This window comes from Eumetopias jubatus, unplaced genomic scaffold, assembly GCF_037043125.1.
Source record: "Eumetopias jubatus isolate StellerSeaLion01/CBP00866 unplaced genomic scaffold, mEumJub1_p1.0 scaffold_8, whole genome shotgun sequence".
NCBI lineage: Eukaryota > Metazoa > Chordata > Mammalia > Carnivora > Otariidae > Eumetopias > Eumetopias jubatus.
This window is the reverse complement of record NW_028274814.1, coordinates 85,774,657-85,796,864: the sequence shown is the minus strand read 5'-3', so window position 1 is coordinate 85,796,864 and position 22,208 is coordinate 85,774,657. Positions and strand designations below refer to the sequence as shown.

Here is a 22,208-nt window from a genome sequence, read left to right as displayed (position 1 = left end):
GGGGAGACAGGGCCGACAGGTCTGAGACCGGGGGAGACGGGAGAGGAGTGAGGATTTTTCTGTAGGAAGCGGGGTCCTGGACTCCTCTCACCTGCGGGGTGCAGAGGTATCTGCAACTAGGATAGTATCCCAGACCAAGCAGAAGCGGGCTAACGAAAGAGGTAGGGTGCCGGGTTGGCCTTGCCAGGCCAGCTGGAGACCCGCGCCGCGAAAGCCCCCTACCGCTCCGGCAGCCGCCCACCCTCCCTGACCAGGTCCGCGGAGTACACTCCTGGGTCTTTAAGAGGCGGGGTCTGCTCTCAACGCGCCTGATTGCGTCATTATCGTGCGCCTCGGGCCCTGGTCTCCACGTGGTTCAGTAGAGAAACCCGGGACTGGGGGATCATGGCGGGAGCTGAGACTGGGGACGCGGCAGGAGCCGAGGCCCCGCAGCCCCAGAAGCGCTACTATCGGCAACGTGCTCACTCCAACCCCATGGCTGACCACACGCTGCGCTAGTGAGTGAGCAGGGCAGCGGGGGGAAGGGAGCAGGGGGAGGCAAGAGGAGGGCGGAATATTCCAGTCCGAAAGGGCTGTTGTTCTGGACCGTCTGCAGGGTCTCAGACCGACCAGGGAGGCTCGGCAGGGTGACGTCAGCTTTAGAGGTGGGTCGGGGAGATTTAGGGGAGGGCGGAGTTGGAGGGTTGGGAGGGGGCGTGGCGTTCTGCCCGAAGTCTCGGTAGGGGTGCAAGTCTGGGAAGAGAGTAACTTAGACTGGAGTGTTGCGGGCAGAATGTCGTTTCCACCTTTCGGTTTCGTTGATCGGATCTAATAAAAAGACAAACATACACACAAATCCTGCCCACGCCTTAGTCCATCCTCTTCCACAGAGCACATAAACAGTGTAAGGTCCCAGTGCCTTAGGCAGCCAATCTCTGGGGGAAAGGAACTTGTGACCCAGAAAGGAGAGCTGCCTGACCAGAGTCACATCGACTCCTAGAAGTGGAGATGGGCAGGTCAGCAATATGAGCCTCATGATGGGCCTGTGATTCACACTGGGGGTTAAGGGTGGTTTCCACTGTGTTTCCTAGAGACCACAGGGCCCACTGTTACAGAATTTTTGAGAATCGCTCTTCCCATTTACCTCCCACCCTTACCCATCCGCCCACTCACACGTAGTACCACTTCAGCAATGGCTTGACCAACCTTCTCATGTCCCTCATGTCTTCTCTCCAATAGCCCTGTGAAGCCTGAAGAGATGGACTGGTCTGAGCTATACCCAGAGTTCTTCGCTCCACTGACTCAAAATAAGAGCCACGATGACCCAAAGGATAAGAAAGAAAAGAGAGCTCAGGCCCAAGTGGAGTTTGCAGACATAGGCTGTGGCTATGGTGGCCTGTTAGGTAACACTCTGGCCTTTCCTCTAGGGCACAGAGAGGCAATGCCTAGGTTCTGCTACCTCAGCAGGTTTGCTGGGGGCCATTGTTGGCCTTTCCCCTTCGGACCAGACACCAGTGCTGTGACATCAGTGTGGAGAGCCTCCACTTTCTCTGTACTCTGGGTCTGTGGCCTTTGTCCTGGAGAAGGGAGGCTGTTGTCTCAAATTCCTCTTAGAACTTGGGTTGTCTTGTCTGGCCCCACCCCTGGCCTCAGTCCCTACTTGAGGCATTTCACCTGCAAGGTACCGGGTCAGTGAGCTGGTCAGCACAAGCGTCAGAGATTAGTCACTGTAGCCAGTGATCCTGAACTGTCTTTCTGAGGGATTCCACCACTCTCCCTCTCCTCCCCCCTCCCTCACCAAAACTCATTGTTTCTGCTCTACTCTCATGTTTTCACGTTCCTCTTGTATTGTCTATATTGTCCCAGCCCTGCATGCCAGGCCACTTCTCTATTTTTAGATTTTCCCGTAGAGGTAACAGCATGACAGAGAGAGGAAAAACATGGTACTTGGGGGCAGAAAAGCTCGGTTCAAGTTCCAGTTCTGCCTCCTCTTAGCTCTGTGACCTTGGCCATTTCTGACCTCAGTACCCTCATCTTCTCAATTTACCACAGAGCGTAAGGAGGATTAACTGAGACGGTGTGTGAAAACACTGAAAACTCGGAATCACTTAGAAATATACGTGTATCCACAGGCCCTCCCACTTCCAGTCCAGGTGACAGTCTTTGGATCTAAGCCTAACCCTAAGCTTAACCCCCTTCTCCAGCATAGAACCAGCCATCTAGGTATCTCTCCGTCCACACTTGCCATTCCTGATTTTGGGAATTGCAGAGTGATACTTCCTTTCCTTTCTTGACCCCTTTGCACTTCCTGCAAGTATGAGGTTGACGATTCCATTCCTGTTTCTGTGTCCAGTGGAACTGTCACCGTTGTTCCCAGACACACTGATTCTGGGTCTGGAGATCCGGGTGAAAGTCTCAGACTATGTACAAGACCGGATTCGGGCCCTTCGAGCAGCTCCTGGAGGTGGCTTCCAGAACATCGCCTGTCTCCGTAGCAATGCCATGAAACACCTTCCTAACTTCTTCCGCAAGGGCCAGGTGGGGAGGGGCCCCGGTGGGTTAGGCTGGTAGGCACGTGGGGCACTGAAGCCAGGCTCTCAACCTTGTCGATGCATGTCTGTCTCACAGCTGACAAAGATGTTCTTCCTCTTCCCTGACCCACATTTCAAGCGGACGAAGCACAAGTGGCGAATCATCAGTCCCACGCTGCTGGCAGAATATGCCTACGTGCTTAGAGTCGGGGTGAGTCGGGAGTGGGAGGGAGGGGTGAGTGGCCCATTCGGAGACCTTCCACTAAGAATTCAGTGGGGGTGCATTTAGGACTCACACCACCACTCCCATCATTTCCCTGCTCAAATGCATGCGGCCCCCCGTCTCAGGTGATTTTGCCTCTGCAGGGGCTGGTATACACCATAACTGATGTGCTGGAGCTACATGACTGGATGTGCACCCATTTTGAAAGGCACCCCCTGTTTGAGCGTGTGCCCCTGGAGGAACTGGTAAGTAGGGGGCCTGAGGGGAGTGGTGAAGACGCAGGCCTTTTCCAGAGTGGTTCTGTGTTCTCTGAACCCAGCTCATTGCCAGGAGGATGGGATGGGAGTCTCAGGGCCAGGGGCCATCTGAAAGGTGGGCAAGGACTTATTGGACCCTTCCTTTTCTCAGAGTGAAGACCCCATTGTGGGACATCTGGGCACCTCAACCGAGGAAGGCAAGAAAGTCTTACGCAACGGAGGCAAGAATTTCCCAGCCATCTTCCGAAGAATACAGGATCCCACCCTCCAGGCAGTGACCCCCAATCCCATCCCCCTGGGCCACTGACGGCCTTCCTTGCCTTAGCTTGACCCCAGGACCTTCCTAGCCGAGACTGCTGGGGCCAAGAGGCGACAGTCTTTCAAAGAAGTTGGGGAACTGCCCAGGCCAGAAGGCTGGGATTCACAACTGACCTCTCATCTTGCCTGTCTACCACCAACAGAAAGCAAAAGAAGCTAACTGGGAAGGTCAAAAGATCTTGGACCAGAAGGGATGTTTGGAAGGGTGTGGGGTCTTGCTCTTCCTTAGCACTTCCTTCTCCTTCTGGGATCTCCTCAGCTGGAGTGAGGAATGCAATTCTCCACTCTCCATCTAAACTGCTTGCTAGACTCAAATTGCCTGTCCACTTGTGTTTACTTGGCAGTCCTGGGGATAACGTGTATACGTGTGCACATGCCCGTGCTGCTCTTTCTCAGGAAAGGGTAGAGCATGTATCACATGCCTTCTCCCATCCCCCATCCTCTCCCTGCCTGAGACTTGACCTGAGGAATCTGCTGTCTTTATTGTTGCTGTCTCTGGAGAGTGTTGGGACGGGGTGGTGGAGACCCTCTCCTTTTTCATGTTGACCTTCGATTCCAGAACTTCAAAGCTAACTGACTGGCACAGAGCCCAGTGGGGGCAAGGTGGGGGAGTGAGGAGCAGAGAACTAAACTGTGCAAGATTCTGAGGCTAAAAGCAAAAATGGGCTGCTGACTAGAAATCCGCCCCCCCAAAGAGGACTGAGTCAGCTGGAGAGTCGGAGCACTCACATAGCCCTTGCACCATCCAAGAGCGCAGAGAAATCTCTGAACTTTTCTAATTTGCATAAGGTTCCTTTGTTTCTGCTTCTGAAGCCCTAGGTTCCCATGGCTGGAAGGACAGGGTTTGTTGACCTAAAAGACCACCCCCTTCTTCCCAAGGAACAAAGATGAAGGCTCCTGGAGCCATTTTAACCCATTAACTCACCTACCATCTGCCCAGTGTCAGGTACAGGAGGTGGGGAAGATGTGGTAGTGCCAGAAAGTTCTCACCTACGGCAAAGGTGCAGCCCCATAAGCCAAGAATATGGAGAAAGCTACAGCTGTGCCTCTTCCCTTCCCGAAGGAGCTGAGGATGGGGAATTCCTGAGGATGGTCCCAAGAGGGCCTGGCTCCCTGAGGAAGTGGGAATACTAGGGACTGACTCTGTACCTCTGTACCCTAAACCTCACCAAAGAGCCTTTCCCAGGAAGAGATCTTTAGGCAGCTGAACTAGGGCACCAGCCCAGAAGGGGGAAACCAAGGCAGACCTCCCTTCCCAAGAGGATCACTGCAACATGAGACCCAAGAGAACTGCCAGGGAACCCCAGCCCCGCCTACTGTGCTAATCCCCAGCTGGACCACTCAGGAGAGGGGATTGGCTGAGGAGCTTGAAGAGGGGGCGTCGCCACCATCTCACCCAAAGGTTAAATAGGGGTTCAGGCAGCAAGCATGATGCCTGGAGGAAGTGCTCTCCTTCGCCGGTTCCCTGACCCAGACCATGACCCAGACCCTCAAGCTCGCCTCCAGGGTGTTCCATCGTGTCCACTGTGCTCCCAAGCTAGGTGCCTCACTGGGCTCCAGAGGCTCCGACCCCACGCCCCGGAGCTTGGCGGACATCCCAGGCCCCTCCACGCCAGTCTTCCTTGCTGAACTTTTCTGCAAGGGGGGTCTGTCACGGCTACACGATCTGCAGGTAGAAGGGGACGTTCCTGGGAATGGAATGCTGGGGAAACTGCCTTTAACAACAGAAAGGACAGACTAGTGCAGAAAGTAGGAGGCGGGCCAGTGAGAACAGAGGCCCATGAATTAGAAACGTTGGGACTGCGGGCGGTGGTTCGAGCTGCGCGGGAGTCCATCCCCACACCCAGCAGAAGAGTACCCTCAAAAAGCGCCTTCTCGCTGTGCGGAAGTCGGGGCCAGGTAGGTCCAGAACAAGTGCGCGGGAGGCAGAAACGCATAGTACCTTCCCCTCGCATCTGACTTAAAGCTACAGGCGCTCCTCTTCAGTTAACTGGGGGTTCGTTCTGAGATAGTCCACGAGAGGAGACTTCAGGGATTTCTTCGCCTCGGCTCAGCCCAGGTGACCTAAGAGAGGTCCTGAATGTCTGCTTTGTGCAGTTCCTCCGCTTTGCCCATCACTCAGACTTCCTAGGGATGGGAAGTGGGGGAAAGAAAAGGAGGAAGGGTTTGCAGCATCAGGGCTATATACTAGCTGGGAGCCACTGAAGAAACAAGCTCCCTCTTGCAAAGCCCAGCCAACACCCTTGACGGACCAAGCTGGAAGTCCCCGGCCCGGGGACTCCAGTGTCCACTGTACCCATTCTCCCAGGTGCAGGGCGTTTCGCGCTTCGGGCCTGTGTGGTTGGCCAGCTTCGGGAGGGTGCGCACTGTGTACCTGGCGGCCCCAACACTCGTCGAGCAGCTCTTGCGACAAGAGGGGCCCCGGCCGGAGCGCTGCAGCTTCTCACCCTGGGCAGAGCACCGTCGCCGCCGCCAGCGGGCTTGCGGGCTGCTCACGGCGTGAGTCCTCTCTGGCCCCAAAGCCCAAACGCCCAGCTGCGTCCCTTTCCTGTGGCTGGTCTGGAAACAGTCTGTCTCGGGGTGTGGAGGGAGGTTGGCCTTTTCCCCCGACCGTCTGATAAATTGGGCTTCCCACCCCAGCCTGTTTCGTTCAGGCTCAGGTAGAACCGCGCCTGTCCCCCACCCATCTCCCTGTCTTTGGAGTCCGGAATCCTGGAAATCCGCGGAAGGGGCGAAGGTACCAGGACCTAGATGGAATGTGAGATTCCGTGACTCAAGTTACCCAGGAACCCAGCCCCCCTCCCCCGCCCCGGGGCCAGGAAATGAGCAACGAGGAAGGGGGACGGGAAGTCGGAGCAGGCAGGAGCAGGTTTTTGTACCCCAAGGGAGCAGCCGCAATCCTTTTCCTGGCCACCCCAGCCGAACGCGCTCCATCTTCGCCGCCGCCAGCCCCGTCGGGCCGCCTCCACACACCCTCATCCGCCCTGACGCGCCCCCTCTCTGCACGCCCGCAGGGAAGGAGAAGAATGGCAGAGGCTCCGCAGCCTCCTGGCACCGCTGCTCCTCCCGCCTCAAGCGGCCGCCCGCTATGCCGGGACCCTGGACGACGTGGTCCACGACCTTGTGCGGCGACTGCGGCACCAACGGGGACGTGGGGCTGGGCCGCCAACCCTGGTTCGGGACGTGGCAGGAGAGTTTTACAAGTTTGGACTAGAAGGTGAGTCCCAAGACGGGGGCAAACGTGGGAGGCCCCTGCCTGGTCTCCCAGTGCCCTGACAGCGCCCCCTCCCGCCCAGGCATAGCTGCGGTGCTCCTGGGTTCCCGCCTGGGCTGCCTGGAGGCCGAAGTGCCCCCAGACACAGAGACCTTCATCCGCGCGGTGGGATCGGTGTTTGTGTCCACGCTGTTGACCATGGCGATGCCTGGCTGGCTTCACCGCCTCGTGCCCGGACCCTGGGGCCGCCTCTGCCGAGACTGGGACCAGATGTTTGCCTTTGGTAAGGCAAGGAAATGAAGTGGGGATAGGGGAACATAAAGCTGTTCAGGGATGGTGAGGCACCCCTGTACCTTCTCCCCTACACAGCCCAGCAGCACGTGGAGAGGCGAGAGGCTGAGGTAGCTTTGAGGAGCAAGGGAAAGCCTGAGGAGGACATGGGATCTGGGGCACACCTGACCTACTTCCTGTTCCGGGAAGAGTTGCCTGCTCCGTCCATCCTGGGCAATGTGACCGAGCTGCTACTGGCTGGAGTGGACACAGTGAGGTTCTTCTCCATGTTGGGAGCCCCACTTCCAGAGCTTAGCCTCTCCAGTTTCAGGGGCCACTTTGCTGCTGCAGGGGATCCACTATGACCCTTTCGGCCAGCTTGGCTTAACACCTCCTGAGCTCCAGACTGCCTCATATTCTGCCCCCCTTTACTGGGTGTCCACTCTCAACACCTCTGAGGCTCTCAACTGTCCTCTCAGGTATCCAACACACTCTCCTGGGCTCTGTATGAACTCTCTCGGCACCCCGAAGTCCAGAAAGCACTCCACTCTGAGATCACAGCTGCCCTGGGCCCTGGCTCCAGTGCCCACCCCTCAGCTACTGTTCTATCCCAGCTGCCCCTGCTGAAGGCAGTGGTCAAGGAAGTGCTAAGGTGAGGGGACGGAAGAGGAGAAGCTAAAGAAAATGTTGGGAAGGGCTGGGGAAGGAGATGGTAAATGGGAGCAGGGAGAGCGAGCAGAGGAAAATGGTACCTACTCCTGGCCAAGAATGGGTTTGGACGTAGGAGGCTTGGGGACAGACAGCCCCCAGCCTCACCTTGCTGTTTCCCTCTTGTTCTGCAATCCAGACTGTACCCTGTGGTACCTGGAAATTCCCGTGTCCCAGACAAAGATGTTCGTGTGGGTGACTATGTTATCCCCAAAAACGTGAGTAGAGCCTATGGGCCCCTTTTGTTAAGCCATCCCTCACAATCTTGGGCCCCATCCTGTTGTCAAACACTCCATATAAGCCCTTCACCTTCCCTTTGGCCTGAATGCCTCTCTCTGGGATGTAACGGGGGCAGTGGAGAAATCATTCCAAAAGTAGCCCCAGAAAACTTACCCCTCACCAACCAGAGCCCGCCTTTGCTCCAATCCATATATCCTCTTTTCCATGACCCTCCCTGCATTCGTGGGCCCAAACTGACAAGTTTATGTTCTTTCCCCATCAGACGCTGGTCACACTGTGTCATTATGCCACTTCAAGGGACCCTGCCCAGTTCCCAGAGCCAAATTCTTTTCGTCCAGCTCGATGGCTGGGGGAAAGTCCAGCCCCCCACCCATTTGCATCTCTTCCCTTTGGCTTTGGCAAGCGCAGCTGCATGGGGAGACGCCTGGCAGAGCTTGAGCTGCACATGGCTTTGGCTCAGGTTAGTGATCTTGACATACCTTCCCCAGACATGAGAGACCCTAACCCTCTAAAGCCGTGAGCTCTTCTGACAAGCATCGCAAAATATATGGCTTGGTAAACCTAATCCTCTGAAATACAGCAATCCTGTTTTAAGTCTACAGAGTGAGCAAGGGTATCTGGACTATTCCCCCCCCACTCCCCCGCCATAATCCCTTAAGAAATTCCCTACTGACCACAGGTGTCATTTCAATATCGACCTAACACTAATAATACCCTTTACCAATCAAACCCACCATTGTAGACCCCTCCCAAAGTGATAGCTTTCTTCCTCCCTTTCCAGATCTTGACCCACTTTGAGGTGAAGCCTGAGCCAGGTGCTGCCCCAATCCGACCCATGACCCGGACTGTCCTGGTACCCGAGAGGAGCATCAACCTACAGTTTGTGGACAGATAGGCCCATGGAAGGAGGCTATCATCATCACCCTTTCTCTCATTATAGGGATTTATTAGGCACAAGACCAAGAGATATTGTATTTCCCCTGAGACCTGTCTATTTGACCAGACTGGTTAGAAGGACACTAGCAAACTGCTTGAGGCAGCCCTGACCAAGGTGTGAAATATGCCTGGGCCTGACCCATCAGGCCCTGTGAAAACCATAGTCCCTCTGCCTACTCAGCTTTTCTCCTGGTCTTATCATATGCATCCTTCAAGGGCCAGCTTAGATCTTAATAATGTTGGGTGGCCTGAGGAAGGATTCAACCACTGCCCTTTTGGGGCTTCCACAGTGTTCAGGAACTGCTGGGTAAGCACTTATCACCACGTGAGCTCAGTAATTATGCATTTGGTCTGCACCTGGTTGGTCTTTCCTTCTTGCATGTGAGCTCTTTGAGAGGAAGAATGAGACCTTATTCAGTCTTTATATCCCGTAATTGGGTGATGCCATACAGGTTCTCAAATTGAATCTGGACCATGTGGCAGAAGAGATAAGCAGCTTACCAGCCTGTGTCTACCCTTCTTCTTCCTCATCTTGACCCTGGCAAGGTGAGTCTGCCCTCACCTGTTTTATGATGTTTTAAAACTCTCCTTGACTCTCTGGTCACTATTAGGGGTTCGCTTGTCCCACCATTTAGTCCCTGGGCAGACATCTTTTGGCCTATACCTGCTTAAGCCTTCCTTTTATATACTGGAATTTTTTAATATTCATAGTTTTGAAATAAAAGAATGAAATGTTCCATCCTTGGTTTTTGACTTACTTTTCTTCTACAAGTCCTGGAGGCAAGACCCTCACCAAATCCCCTACTTTGATTTCTCCATCCTGGGAGTGACCTCCATAACAATGGGAGGTCTAGCCGCCTGGGAGAGTGGTTTGCATCACAAACCCAACACTGTTCTGTCTGTACTGGGAAGAGCCAGAGTCTGGCTCCCTGTAGGAGATTAAGGGGGTGGTGGTGAAAAGTAACACCAAGAGTTAGCCTTTAAAAATGGGTTGGGGAGCTATAGGGATTTGCAGAGATGGCCAGAGGCAACAGACTCTTTGGTGGAAGTGCTTTTGGAACCTGGACTGCCAGGACCAAGGGATATCTGCCCTCTCTGGAAAAGTTGCTCCAAGGTAATTTCCTTCAGAGAAAGACAGGGATACATGCACAGAAGTGAAGTCAGACAGACAGAATGAAAGCCGAGTGTGGGGGTGGCCGGAAGCCCTGGGGCACTGAGGCAGAAGTGGGGAGGGCAGAAGGAGCCTGTTTCCCTGAGTCAGCATTCTCTGCCCCCCCCCCCCAGAGTCTGGGCACAGTTCTCCCCTTGTGATGTATACGGATTAACTCATCTTCCATACAAATCAATCTCTCAGCGCACTCCCCGCAGCCCCTCCCTAGCCTGGATTACCCTCCCCGTGTCAGGACTTGCCCCCCTGCCTCCTCCTCCTCCACAAGCCTGGCCCCCTGCCCTAGGCAGGGCTCCCTGACCACAGAGGCTGTCTGCCGCTGGGCCTTCCGAGGGCATCTATCTTTGTAAGACGTACAGAGGGGCACAGTACACCCGAGGCCTTGTGCAGAGACCAAGGTTTGTGTGCCCTTACTGCCCCACCTCTCAACTCCTCTATCGTATTCTGTGTCCAACCCCCCCCATCACTAAGCTTAACCTGAACCTAACTGACCTGATTTTTAGCAGATCCGAACTGTGAAGGAGAATAAAGCCCAGCTTCCTCTCACACTCTTTCCCCTGGAATCAGTGATGAGAATTCTGTACACCCACATTCCTCGCTGGGCAAATACAACTGATCTACTTATGGAGGGTGGCAGTTCCCATCACCCTTTTGTGACAAGAATCTCTTTAAGTTGGAAAAAGGGAAGGAGAAGGGACCATACTGATTGCTGGTCCCAACCCCTATACCAAACAAGACCTCCAATGGTACTGAAAGGGAGGGAAACATACTGTCTCGTCTGGCCCAATTTCAGGACCCAGAGTGGAATCAGAGAGGGTGTGTTTGTGTGTGTATGTTCTTTGGTATGTCTAAGCTTCCATGGAGGGCTATCATGAGGGACAGTCCGGGCTTGGCACAAGAAACCCCACCTGTGGTATACCCACCGGTCATATTTGCCAGGATAGGTACTAGTAGTCACTCTGATTTGCTGTCTCCCTTCTGGCCCCCACCAGCTATTTTGTGAATAGCAAATCAGGAAAGTCTGGCCCTTCTGTCTTCCCAGGTGGAGAATATGGAGGGTTGTCTCTCTAGGGAAACGATATCCCACTGGAAAAAAATGGAGCACCTGGCCTCTGTCCCCTCTTTTTGATCTCCTCAGAGGTTAGAAGTGATACACCTCAATACTTCCAGGGACTCAAACCTGAGTCTAGCTTCAGTGAGAACATTCCCAGGCAAGTCTGAGTGCCAGCACCATGGACAGCAGCCAAGACTCCCCCTTTCAGAAAAGGACAAAGGAAGACCATTTCCAGGGCAAGTATTTGTGACCTTTAGTAGAGAAGCATTTCCCCCAAAACATTCCCAGGGAGGAGGCAGAACAGAACCTTCCTGAGAAAAGGACCAATAATAGGAAAGGCGTCTGGATCTGACTTAACAATGTATGAAGTAATTATTTTAATTGCTGATGAATAGTTCACTTAAAAGACACCATCATTCATATAATACACAGCCCCAAGGCCTCAGGAGAAAGGGAGCAGGCCTCAGGTTAACCCACATTTTAACCAGTCCTTCCCAAACCCTTTCTCTATAAACAACAGCCCTCTAAACTGCTGCCTCCAGGCACAATACTTCCCAGTTAATACCACTAGCTGGGGCACAGGTCAGACCTGTAACCCTGAACTACCATAGGAGCAGCTTAAGCCGGGGTTGGAGATTCATAACATTGGGACATTCTGTCTGTCTCACTCCAAATGAGTCCAGATTCATTTCACACCACTTCCCTGGGTGAGCACATTACCTGGGAAGGACTAATAGAACCCACAAAATCCCCAGAGCAAGAAGGATAGCTCCATCCTTCCCCAGCCCCCAGTGTTTAGGGGGTTGGAGGAGCTCTCATTTTTGCAAATAACCACCATCCTTCACATTTGCAATATCTATTTCCCCTCATATTTCCATTTCTATTATGATACTCAACACAAATTTCCAAGGCTCTGTGCAACTCCAGATGAAAAAACACATTCTGGAATTTGTTAACCAGCTACTATTTGAAATAAATGGACCATCAACTAGTCTAGAAATCTTTTCACACCATCACTAATTTTCTTTGCAATGGCATTCAACCTGTCCCTCATTTATCCTCATTCCAACCCTATGAGGTAGACAGGAAAACCACGGCGGAGAGATTTTTTTTTTCTTCTAAATCATACAACTTGCAGGTGGCAGGTCAACCCCTTAGATACCTCTGAGCACTGCCACCTAGCAGCCACTGTGAATTATTCGCCAGCAAGTGGGAGTCACACCTCCAACTCAGAACCCACCGCTGCATTTGGGATTTGCAACCTCTGCAGAGAAACCTCCCCACACCTCCCAACCCTCCAGAAAAGCCCCAGATGAGAAAGGAGTCTCCACGTGCATATAAATGATTCTTTATGCCCTCCCCCCATGCAATGGGGGGTGGAGCAGGGGGAGGTCCCCCCGCCCTCATGCAGGGAACGGGAGGTCAATGTATACTAGTCTTATTGCCAGCTGCCCTGTGGCCATGGGGTGGGGAATGGGGGGTCCACAACCCCTTTCTTCTGGCATTGGTCCCCCTTCACCAAGTCACCATGGTGGAGCTGGGGGGCTGGAGGCCCTAGGAGCTGAGGTAAGGACGGTTCTCTAGAGAAGAAAAGGTGCTCTCCCCACCTGCCCACTGGCTGCCCCAGGATGAGTGTGAGGAGCTATCAGTGGGGGCTGGAATGTCATCCAGGTGTCTCTACCCAGTGGGTAGTAGAGGCCAGACAATGTCTCCAGCTTGAGGCTGCCCACAGAGATCCTCAGTGGTGGGGGCAGTGTGCCCCAAACACCTTGTCCAGGTGGTACCTCCAGCAGCCATGACAGGTTATCTCTGGCCGATGCATCGACTCAAGATCCCTGCTCCTGGAGTTCAGTTTCAGACCGTGGTGACCCTCATGACAACCTCTCGGCCAGAATGGGAACTGGAACGGGCATCTGGTGGCCGCAGCTGTCCAAGGAGGTGCAGGATTGTATAACCACAGCGCTGAGGCAAGAGCGTCCGCATGCGCTGGGCAGCCGGGGGGCGGCTGGTGGCCCCAGAGGGGGGGCCCGTCCGTGAGGTCCTGGGGCCCAGCTTCCCTGCTGTCCCTCCCCCTGCATCTCCTCCTATGTCCTTGGTCTTGTCATAATTCAGGACCTTCCACTGCTGGTTCACTGCCTGCCAGCGCTTGAAGATGCGGTAGACAGAGGAGCCTTCATGGACGATGAGGCCTGAGCAAAAGGGAAAAGAAATCCAAGGTCACCTGCTGCCCAGACCTAGGCCCAGAGGTACTTAAGCAAGTATTTCTCCAGAGTGAGGAGATGGGGTCTGTAAAAGGCCTGAAGAAGCAGGGAAGGGAGAGGCACCAAGATAGCCTTAAAGGCTCCCAATTGTAGAAAATGTGGCTGTGGAGCTGAGGGAATGGGCAGGGAAAGTTAAGTGTGTGAGCTGGAGGAAGACACTGAGCAGGTAAGGGGGAGAGAGGTGCCCTCACCTATGCAGACGACATCCATGAAGCCATACATGCCGTAGCAGATCTGAAAGAGCAGATCCTGCCGTTGCCACTTGGCTGAAGGGCTGAGTGAGGACCAGATGAGCCAGGAGATACTGGCGACGAGGAAGAGTGAGCCCAGAACTATGGCTGCGATCTGGACCTTCTCGATGACCGTCAGGGAGATGGCCTGCCACTGTGTGGGAGAAAGGGCTCCAAAAAGTCACGGAAAGAGAAGGAGGGCGAGGTGATGAGTGGCCCTGAAGACGAAGATGCTCGAGAGCCTTCCTGAAACCCTTCAGGCAGTATTAGCAATCTGTCTCTTCTGTGCCCTGATCAAACATAGTATGAAGCACTTTTCACATTGTTTGAGACCATTTGTCTTATTTTAGGAAGGCAGGATCAGGCAAGTGCTCTGACCAGACCATCTAGGTTTGAATTCCAAATCCTAACTCCATCACTTACTTGCTGTGTAACTTTGGGAAAGTTTTTATATCTCTTTGAGCATCAGTGTCCTCATCTTTAAAATGGAGATAATAATGGCACATAACTAATAGGATTATTATGAAAATTAAATGAGTTACTATACACCAAGAGTGTAACACATAGAAAACACACCATGTTTGCTATCATCATCATCTTCTGCTGCTGTTTTTTTTTTTTTTTTGCTGTCTCAGTGCCTAGAACAGTGCCTGGAATACAGGTGGGACCCAATAAATGTGAATAAATGAAGGGAGGATTTACAGGGTAGGGGTAACTTTGAGGAAAGATGAAACAGATAAATAGGCTCCCTGGAGATTCCCTGATTCTGACTGCTGAAAGGCCCTTGCCCCCGTCTGGAAGTTCTCTCCTTGCACCTCACCTGCAGCGGGTTCTTGGTGCTGATTGCCAGGACCTGGTACTTGAAGTAGCAGAGCTCACAGCTCCAGGAGCCCCTCTCACTGATCCAGCGGATGAGGCAGGGCTGGTGTGTGCAGCGCACTGAGCCGTCGCAGCGGCAGGGGCTCAGGAGCTCCCCCTGGAGGAAGAGTGAGGAGGGTCCCCGTCAGCTGTCACCACCCGACCCCACTCCTCTCCACCCCAAGAGAGGGAAACCTCTCCAGGTCAGTCATTCTCCAACGTTAAAACAACAACAAAAAACACCTCAAGTCTTTCACCCAAAATAGGGCAAGAGGCTAAAGCCACAGCAAAAAAAGAAAAAAGAGCTCAAGGTAAACTTCCCTGACCAAATAAATGAAGGATAAAAAGAAATGGGGGTGGGGGGAATGACTGGGTCTCCTCCTTTCCTAAAATTTGGGGAGGGTGCTCTTTAAGGCTTTCCAAATGGAAAGCTACCCCTTAGGATCTGGAGGGTCGGGAGGGTCAGAGCTTCGGAGCCATGCCTTCCTCCTCCTTCCCATCGCTGTAAAGTATTTCACACGTGTGGTGCAGACTGGGATGGGTTATTGTCCTCAGTTTCCAAGTATCAAAAAGAGGGGAGAGATCCTGGGTGTGGGAACGCAGGGTGTCCCCCTTTAATCAAGGAATAATTCCTCATTACATAGGTACACCCACCTCCCACCCCCAGCACTGTCCCGGGACAACTTTGTCCATAACATTTAAACAAAGAGTACTCTTTGGAATGAGATGGAAAGTTACGGAATGGGAAGTGAAGAAAAGTGCCCCATGGAGAGAAATATTGAGTGAGGCAAGGGCGCCAGCAGGGCCCCTCCCTTCAAAGGGGGAACAGAAGCACTCTGCCCACCTACGAGTGAATAGGCCCCTCAGCCTACAGAGACCCCGGGATGAGAGAAGTGGGGTAGAAAGGCTGTCCCCGTTAGTGGGTGAGAGGGATTTGGAGCCCTCCCAAGAGAAAGCCCCACCCTTTCCCTGGAAACCCCTGACCCCCTCCATCCCAAACGTGCGCTCCCGGACTCTCCAACGAACCCCCCCAGACGCACCCGGTACCCGCTCTGGGTCCTGGGTCCCGCCCTGCCTCCTCAGGCCCCGCCCCCTGTCCGTGGTCGGCCAGGGCGCCCCAGGTGCGCGCGCCCCCACCCCACCCCTCCCCGCCCCGCCCGGTGCCCAGGCCTGACCTGCTCCGGGCCCTGGAAGCAGATTCGGCACTGGGGGGTTCGGAGCCCGCTGTCCAGGCTGCTGCTGAGCGACAGGGCGTCCAGCGCGCCCGGGGGCGGCGGCGGCGGCGCGGGAGGCGGCGGGGGTCCGGCCCGCGGCTCCTTGTCGCCGGCCAGGCCCCGGGCCCGCGGCTCCGACCCGTAGTACTCCTCTTCGTCGCCGTCGCCGTCCCGGGTCGAGCAGCCGGCGAAGGGCGCCCAGCCGCAGCCGCCTCCCCCGCCCCCCCGGGGCTGCGGCTCGGCCCGGGGCCGCCCCCCGCCCGTCAGCACCAGCAGCTTCAGCTCGTTCAGAAACATGCGGAGCCGAGACTTGAGCATCGTCCGGGCGCCGGGGGGGGGGGCGGGAGGCGGCGTGCAAGGGGGGCTCTTGGGCGGCGGGGGGGAAGGGAGAGGACAAGGCCGGGAAGGCGGCGCGCGCTGGAGAGCCGAGCCCGGCTGGGGTCTTCGGGGCCTGAGAGCGCCTTTTACTGCTGCCACAGCCGGGGTTCCGGGGCTTGCGGGGCCGAGAGGGCTGGTGGCCCGGGGGCGGCGGGGCGGGCAGCCATGGCCGGGGCAGGGGGCGGGGAGGGGGACCTCAAGGTGCCGCGCCCCACGGGTCCGGGTCTGGAGCGGGCCGGGCCCCCGGGGTTACGCGCCCCAGTCCTCCTGCGGCGGGGCCGCCCCCCATCGCCGTCCTGCTGGCCCCAGTCCCGCTCAGGTTCCCGGCTCCCGCTCGGCTCGGCCCGTGCGTTCGGCGGTGGCAAATGGCGGCTCCTTCCGGCGGCGGCGGCGGCGGAGACCCCCCCGGAGCGGCGGGCGGGCGGGGCGGGCAGGGCGGGAGCCGGGGAGCCGGTGAGGGATGGAGGGAGGGGCGGGGCGGGGAGCCGGAGAGTAGAAGTGGCCGCGGCTGCGCATCCCCGCCCTGCCCCGCACGAGCAGGTGTCCCCAGAGGCGGGGGCGGGTGTGCGAGCCCGGGGGAGGGGGGAGGGAGGGGAGTGGCCAAGGGAGGGGGGTGTACACACATGGGTAGGAGAGTAGGTGTGTTAATGGGGGTCTGGGGGAGGAGTGGTGAGCAGGTGAGGATGGAAGGTGAGGATGGAAGGTGAGTGGTCAAAGACACAGGTGCACCAGGGAGGGAGAAGCTTGTGCAAGACGGGAGTGTGCAAAGAGCTATGCAAGGGTCTGAGGTGTGAGGAAGGTGAGCAAGAGATGGACTCAAGCAATAAACACTTTTACACAAAAGACCGAAAAGTGTGCACGGTGTGGGACAGTGGAAAAGAGATGAGTGTGTGAGGGAAGCAATCGGATTGTATGAAAAAGTGTGCAATTGTAATGTGAGGGAGGTGAGTGAGCAAGGGAGACAAGAGTGCTAAAGGGATGAGAGTGTCTTTCCTCGTACTCTCCTGCCCCACCACACCACATTGAAGTGAATACCACACACACACCTACACACACGCAGCTCTTTGGTTTTGCTTTTACGGAGGCCTTGACCCTAAGAACCAGCTCTTCCCCCTCATCACATTATTTCTGCCTTATACTTATGTCCTCCGTCTCCAACGCTGAGGAAAAAGGGATGCCAGAGGAGCCCTCTGGGTCAAACACACTGGAAAAAAATTAATTAGTAAAAGAGTAATTAATAGGAGAAGGGAGGGTATGGAACCCAGGGACAGACTGCCAAATGAAGTCTCCTCAAGAAAAGAGATTAAGGAAAGTAATGCTTTTATAAAGTATTCAAATGTTTTGGATGGATGGATGAATGAATCACAAAGGGGGCTGGAACCCAAGGCGACATAGAGGATGACTTTTATTCTAAAGACAGTAAGCTGTGGAAGGTTAAGCCGAAGTGGACCCTGCTGGTGTAGGAAAGAAGTTTGACAAACTCACTTTGCCCCCTGGAAGGTTTATAAAACAACCAGTCCCAGCAAGAGAGCCAATAAAACATTCACCTCAGAAGTCCCTTAGCCAGTTTAGACCTTGAGGTTTTTCTTTCCAGTGTCCCAGGTGCCCTTGCCAGCAAGGGCCCAGAGCTACAACTATCAGAATGCAAGAGGGGGAACCTGTACCTACCTGTATTCCATTTTGCCCTGGAGTGCGGTTTATAGTCACCTCAAGCTTGAGCTCTTACATCCTCCACTAGATGGTTAAGGAGAATAGAAGTTAAGGTGGAAGGAGTGGCGGGTGGCGCCTGGGTAGCACAGTTGGTTAAGCATCTGCCTTCAGTTCAGGTCATGATCCCAGGGTCCCGGGATAGAGTCCTGTGACAGGCTCCCTGCTCTGCAGGGAGTCTGCTTCTCCCTCTGCCCCTCCCCGCTTGTTCTCTCTCTCTCTCTCTCTCAAATAAATAAAATCTTTTTTTAAAAAAGTGGAAGGAGTGGCAAATAGAGTTATAAAATGGTTTCAGATTTTAGACAATTTCTCGCAAATGAGATACTGATCCCTTCCCTCCTTAGTCCCATTCCCCTAAAGGGTTAGGAGATTAAAAAAAGAAGTTGGAGCCAGTAACCAGTAAGACAAGGAAAGTAAAAAAAAAAGACAAAGAAAGTCAGAGAAACCTGTCTGTTGTCTACCTAAGTGTCTGTGAGCAGAGGCTATTTTGAAAAGTCTGTGTTCTGGCCAGGAGCAAGGGCTAAGAAAGCTTGCACTGGGGAAAAGAGGGAAGCAGAATGACCCCAAACAAGGAGTCACAGGATTTGTAGAAGAGCACAAATCACTCTCATGCAATGCCATGGTCCGAGGTGGTGGTGGAGGTAACTTCCCTGCACATGCTCACTCTTGTATCTATCCATCTATATATAATGTGTAAAATATACACACTTATATACACATATACAGACACACATATATCATAGCATCTAAGTGTTGGAAAGAACCTTAAAGTTTAAGTATTCCTGTCTCTTGCTCATTGATAACTTCTCTGCCAGAAAGCATTATTTTAACACTACCAGGAAGGGGTGGAATTTAGAAGAGGGGAGGGCATTACCTTGAGACTCTTCCTGTCGGATTACTGCATTAATCTACCCTCCATCAAGCCTTTAATCCTAGTTTTGCCCTCAAATGGGTATTGTCTACTATTTTATACGACCACACTGTTGGCTACCTCTTTACACACAGCCTCATCACAACTTTAAAGGGCTAGTGACGGAGACACCAAAAAACTCCACATGCACACAGGAAGCAAGCACTCAGTATAAATTTGTTGAATGAGTGAATGAATGAAACAAAGACACAAATGAGAATATGTTTTCCCATGGCAGGGAAGCAGAAAGGCTACAGCACCATCTCTCGACCCCCGTCCCATCCTCCCGATCCCTGACCACCATATGGAGAGTGAGAGACGTGCAGTGTGTAGTGAGACTGGAGAAGCATTCAGGCTCGCCCTGCAGCCCTGAGTTGGGATCTGGGTGGCCCAGGTTGCCATGGCACCGCATTGGACTCCACCCTCTCTCGTCTCCCCCGCCCCCCAAACCTCGCCAGGGTCTGGCAGTCAGTCACGTGCCCCGCCGCGTAACCACACCTCTGCTCCTCAGAGCGAAGTCGAGCGGTCACGTGTGATAGCAACAGATCACGTGGCTGCCATCTCCCGCCTCCGCCCCTCTCCCCTCCCCGCCCCCTTCCCGGTCAAAGCCTCTCCTGGGTACCCCTCTGCGCATGAGTGGCTCGTCACGTGTTCCGAACGTCCGGCTTTCGCCCCGCCCCGCCAGTTTCCGCGCGCCTCTTTGGCAGCTGGTCACATGGTGAGGGTGGGGGTAAGGGGGCCGCTCTAGCTTGCGGCCTGTGTCTATGGTCGGGCCCGTAGAGTCCAGCTGCCCGGGACAGAGCTCGAGTGTATGGCGCCGCAGGATCTGGCTCCGGGGCCCCGATAACGGGCCGCCCCCGCAGCTCCCGGCACGGAGTGAGGTAAGCATAGCCCCTTCCCAGGAATGGGGACCGTTTTCGCCCTCTACGGCTGCCTACGCGGACAAGTTATGGAAGGGTCGCTCGAGGGCGGGAAGTGGGGCAGGGTGTAATTTGTTCCTTTGTGGTTGTAGGGAGGTGTAATTTTGGGCCTGGATGTCGGTTCTTCGATGCAGGGGGTGTGTCGTGTGAGATAGAACCTTGTGCGGGGCGCGATGGTCGGGCCCAAAGGAAAAGGAATTTTTTATTTTAGGGCTTCACGTGGCTGGAGGGGTTGGGGTTAGAGTCATTGTGTTACCTGAGGGGCCAGCCTCATGGAAGATTGGGGAAGGGACGGGATGGTGGTGGTGGTGTCTTTGTGATGTCTTTTGTGGGAGTCACTTTATTGCTGCAGGCTCATACCATCAGAACTCTGGAAGGGATTTTCGGTGGCAGGAGTCTTTGTGATTGTAGGGTCTCCTCTGATCTGAGAATGGCTACTCCTCGATATGAGCCAGTGGCTGAGATCGGTGTTGGTGCCTATGGAACGGTATACAAGGCCCGTGATCCCCACAGTGGCCACTTCGTGGCCCTCAAGAGTGTGAGAGTCCCTAATGGAGGAGGTGCTGGAGGGGGCCTTCCCATCAGCACAGTTCGTGAGGTGGCCTTACTGAGGCGGCTGGAGGCTTTTGAGCATCCCAACGTTGTCCGGTGAGACCTCAGAGGGTTAGGAGTGGGCAGTAAAGGGGAAAAGACAACTTATAGGTGGGGAGTGGTGGTCAGGAGAGAAGTGGGGATCCTGAGGAAATAGGGGAGGCCATGTTGGGAACAAAGGGATTGATCAGTGAGTGACCATTTGCTCTGGCCAGGCTGATGGACGTCTGTGCCACCGCCCGAACTGACCGGGAGACCAAAGTGACCCTGGTGTTTGAGCACGTGGACCAAGACCTGAGGACCTATCTGGACAAGGCACCCCCACCAGGTTTGCCAGTGGAGACCATCAAGGTGAGGAGGGTGGGTAGACACTGAGAAGGTACATTGAGACCTTTGTAGTAGAACCTGTTGTGATTTCAGGTATGGTACCTAGTTTCCAGTTCCTCTGTTCCTCCCCCTTCCAAACCAGGATCTGATGCGCCAGTTTCTAAGAGGCCTAGATTTCCTTCATGCCAACTGCATCGTTCACCGAGACCTGAAGCCAGAGAACATTCTGGTGACCAGTGGTGGGACAGTCAAGCTGGCCGACTTTGGTCTGGCCAGAATCTACAGCTACCAGATGGCACTTACACCTGTGGTCAGTAGAAAGATGAGGGTAGGAGAGTGGTTGACCATAGCAGTTGAGAAGTCATGAGCTTCGTGATTTTAGTCAAGCAGTTGTAGTTCATGGTAACCAGTGGGGTTCTCATCTATTTTTCTTATTCCGGTTAGGTTGTTACACTCTGGTACCGTGCTCCAGAAGTTCTTCTGCAGTCTACATACGCAACACCCGTGGACATGTGGAGCGTTGGCTGTATCTTCGCAGAGATGTTTCGTCGCAAGTATGGGACCCAAGTCTCCTGAACTCTCTTGAGTTTCCCAAATCTCTTAGTCATAAGCCACATCCATTCCCTGCCTGTTCTTTCACTTAAATATTACTGACCATTCTGTTCTTAATCGGAAACTCTGAAATGTCCTGGAATTAGGAATTTCACATCCCTATATTCTCCTCACCCTTTGTTTGGAGCCAGTAGCAATAATTATTCCACTACCGTATCTTTGAAAATGACTGCTGTGTTTTTCTCACTTTAGGCCTCTCTTCTGTGGGAACTCTGAAGCTGACCAGTTAGGCAAAATCTTTGAGTAAGTGACCGGCATGGGGAAAAGAACTTTCTATTCTCAATCTTCTTTCTGCTCAGCCCCAGATGGCAGTTGGCTCTGCCTCTGGAGGTGGGGGCTGGAGAAGGACCCTCTTGACCAGAGCTCTCCTATTCCCCATAGCCTGATCGGGCTGCCCCCAGAGGATGACTGGCCCCGAGACGTGTCTCTCCCCCGAGGAGCCTTTTCCCCCCGAGGGCCCCGTCCAGTGCAGTCAGTGGTACCTGAGATGGAGGAATCTGGAGCACAGCTGCTGCTGGTACTGGGCTTGGGCATGGGCACAGGATGAGGTTGGAGTGGGAATAAAAGCGTATAAAAGGGACGCAAATCGTCACGGTTCCTAAGACTTCGTTGGTGGATGGGCTAGTTTTTACTGTTGCTGTGTGAATAGGCCATCCACAAAGAGGGATGTAGTAAAAGAGCCCGTCCTGGGTATTGTTGGGGGTGAGCAAGTCTTTTTCTTTTTTCTTTTTTTTTGTCTTCATGGTCTTTTGATCTTTGCCTCCCCTTCTTAGGAGATGCTGACTTTTAACCCACACAAGCGAATCTCTGCCTTCCGAGCCCTGCAGCACTCTTATCTACAAAAGGCAGAAGGTAACCCAGAGTGAGCAGTGGAGTGGCCACAACAATACTGAGAGAAGAGAAGCTGTCATTTCCCTTCCTTTGAACACTTGAGTGGAGAGCCCCCCAGTTGAGTAAGGCCATCTTGGCCTTCATCTCTGAGGCTATGGAAACAACTCCTCCCACTTTTTACTGAGAATATTTTGCTGCCTTAATGACACCCCCCACCCCCTTTTGAGGCTTATCCTTCTCCTGCCCCCTTATTTTCGTACACCAAGGGGTATGTCCCTTGTTCTCCCCTTTCCTATCTTGATATCGGGATCTTTTTTATACAGGAAAAACAAAAGAAAACAAAGAAATATGGTCTTTTTTGTTTTGTTTTGTTTCTTCCTTTCTTGGGCTTTGCCATTTGGGGATTGGGAAAAACCACTTGGGGGATGGCACTTTCCTATAGAATCTTAAAAGGTTCTCCCCAGTTCACAG

The 22,208-nt window shown here is 54.0% G+C and overlaps 4 protein-coding genes across 5 annotated transcripts; 3 read left to right on the top strand and 1 right to left on the bottom strand.

The window, feature by feature from the left end:
* The first annotated feature begins 251 nt into the window (after positions 1-251).
* Positions 252-3,623, top strand: METTL1 (methyltransferase 1, tRNA methylguanosine). Of its 2 annotated transcripts, none has more exons than XM_028110944.2 (6): positions 252-497; positions 1,219-1,382; positions 2,333-2,517; positions 2,608-2,721; positions 2,877-2,978; positions 3,142-3,623. In XM_028110944.2, the coding sequence occupies exons 1-6, from the start codon at positions 385-387 to the stop codon at positions 3,295-3,297; spliced, it is 834 nt and encodes a 277-aa protein (XP_027966745.1). In that variant the 5' UTR covers positions 252-384; the 3' UTR covers positions 3,298-3,623. The 2 variants fall into 2 exon arrangements, with proteins under 2 accessions (XP_027966745.1, XP_027966746.1); XM_028110945.2 differs by lacking the exon at positions 252-497 and adding an exon at positions 517-644.
* Positions 3,624-4,770: 1,147 nt separating this feature from the next.
* CYP27B1 (cytochrome P450 family 27 subfamily B member 1) lies at positions 4,771-9,334 on the top strand. Its single transcript, XM_028110956.2, has 9 exons — positions 4,771-4,980; positions 5,617-5,807; positions 6,323-6,525; positions 6,605-6,805; positions 6,892-7,064; positions 7,272-7,444; positions 7,640-7,718; positions 8,003-8,200; positions 8,522-9,334. The coding sequence occupies exons 1-9, from the start codon at positions 4,786-4,788 to the stop codon at positions 8,633-8,635; spliced, it is 1,527 nt and encodes a 508-aa protein (XP_027966757.1). The 5' UTR covers positions 4,771-4,785; the 3' UTR covers positions 8,636-9,334.
* Positions 9,335-11,753: 2,419 nt separating this feature from the next.
* MARCHF9 (membrane associated ring-CH-type finger 9) lies at positions 11,754-15,779 on the bottom strand. Its single transcript, XM_028110875.2, has 4 exons — positions 15,423-15,779; positions 14,210-14,365; positions 13,351-13,543; positions 11,754-13,087 (listed from the first exon to the last, which is right to left on the bottom strand). Exons 1-4 carry the CDS (start codon positions 15,777-15,779, stop codon positions 12,753-12,755), a joined length of 1,041 nt encoding a protein of 346 aa, XP_027966676.1. The 3' UTR covers positions 11,754-12,752.
* Positions 15,780-19,135: 3,356 nt separating this feature from the next.
* CDK4 (cyclin dependent kinase 4) lies at positions 19,136-22,101 on the top strand. Its single transcript, XM_028110894.2, has 8 exons — positions 19,136-19,337; positions 19,788-20,024; positions 20,183-20,318; positions 20,437-20,604; positions 20,739-20,848; positions 21,099-21,149; positions 21,288-21,423; positions 21,680-22,101. The coding sequence occupies exons 2-8, from the start codon at positions 19,807-19,809 to the stop codon at positions 21,770-21,772; spliced, it is 912 nt and encodes a 303-aa protein (XP_027966695.1). The 5' UTR covers positions 19,136-19,337; positions 19,788-19,806; the 3' UTR covers positions 21,773-22,101.
* Positions 22,102-22,208: the final 107 nt, after the last annotated feature.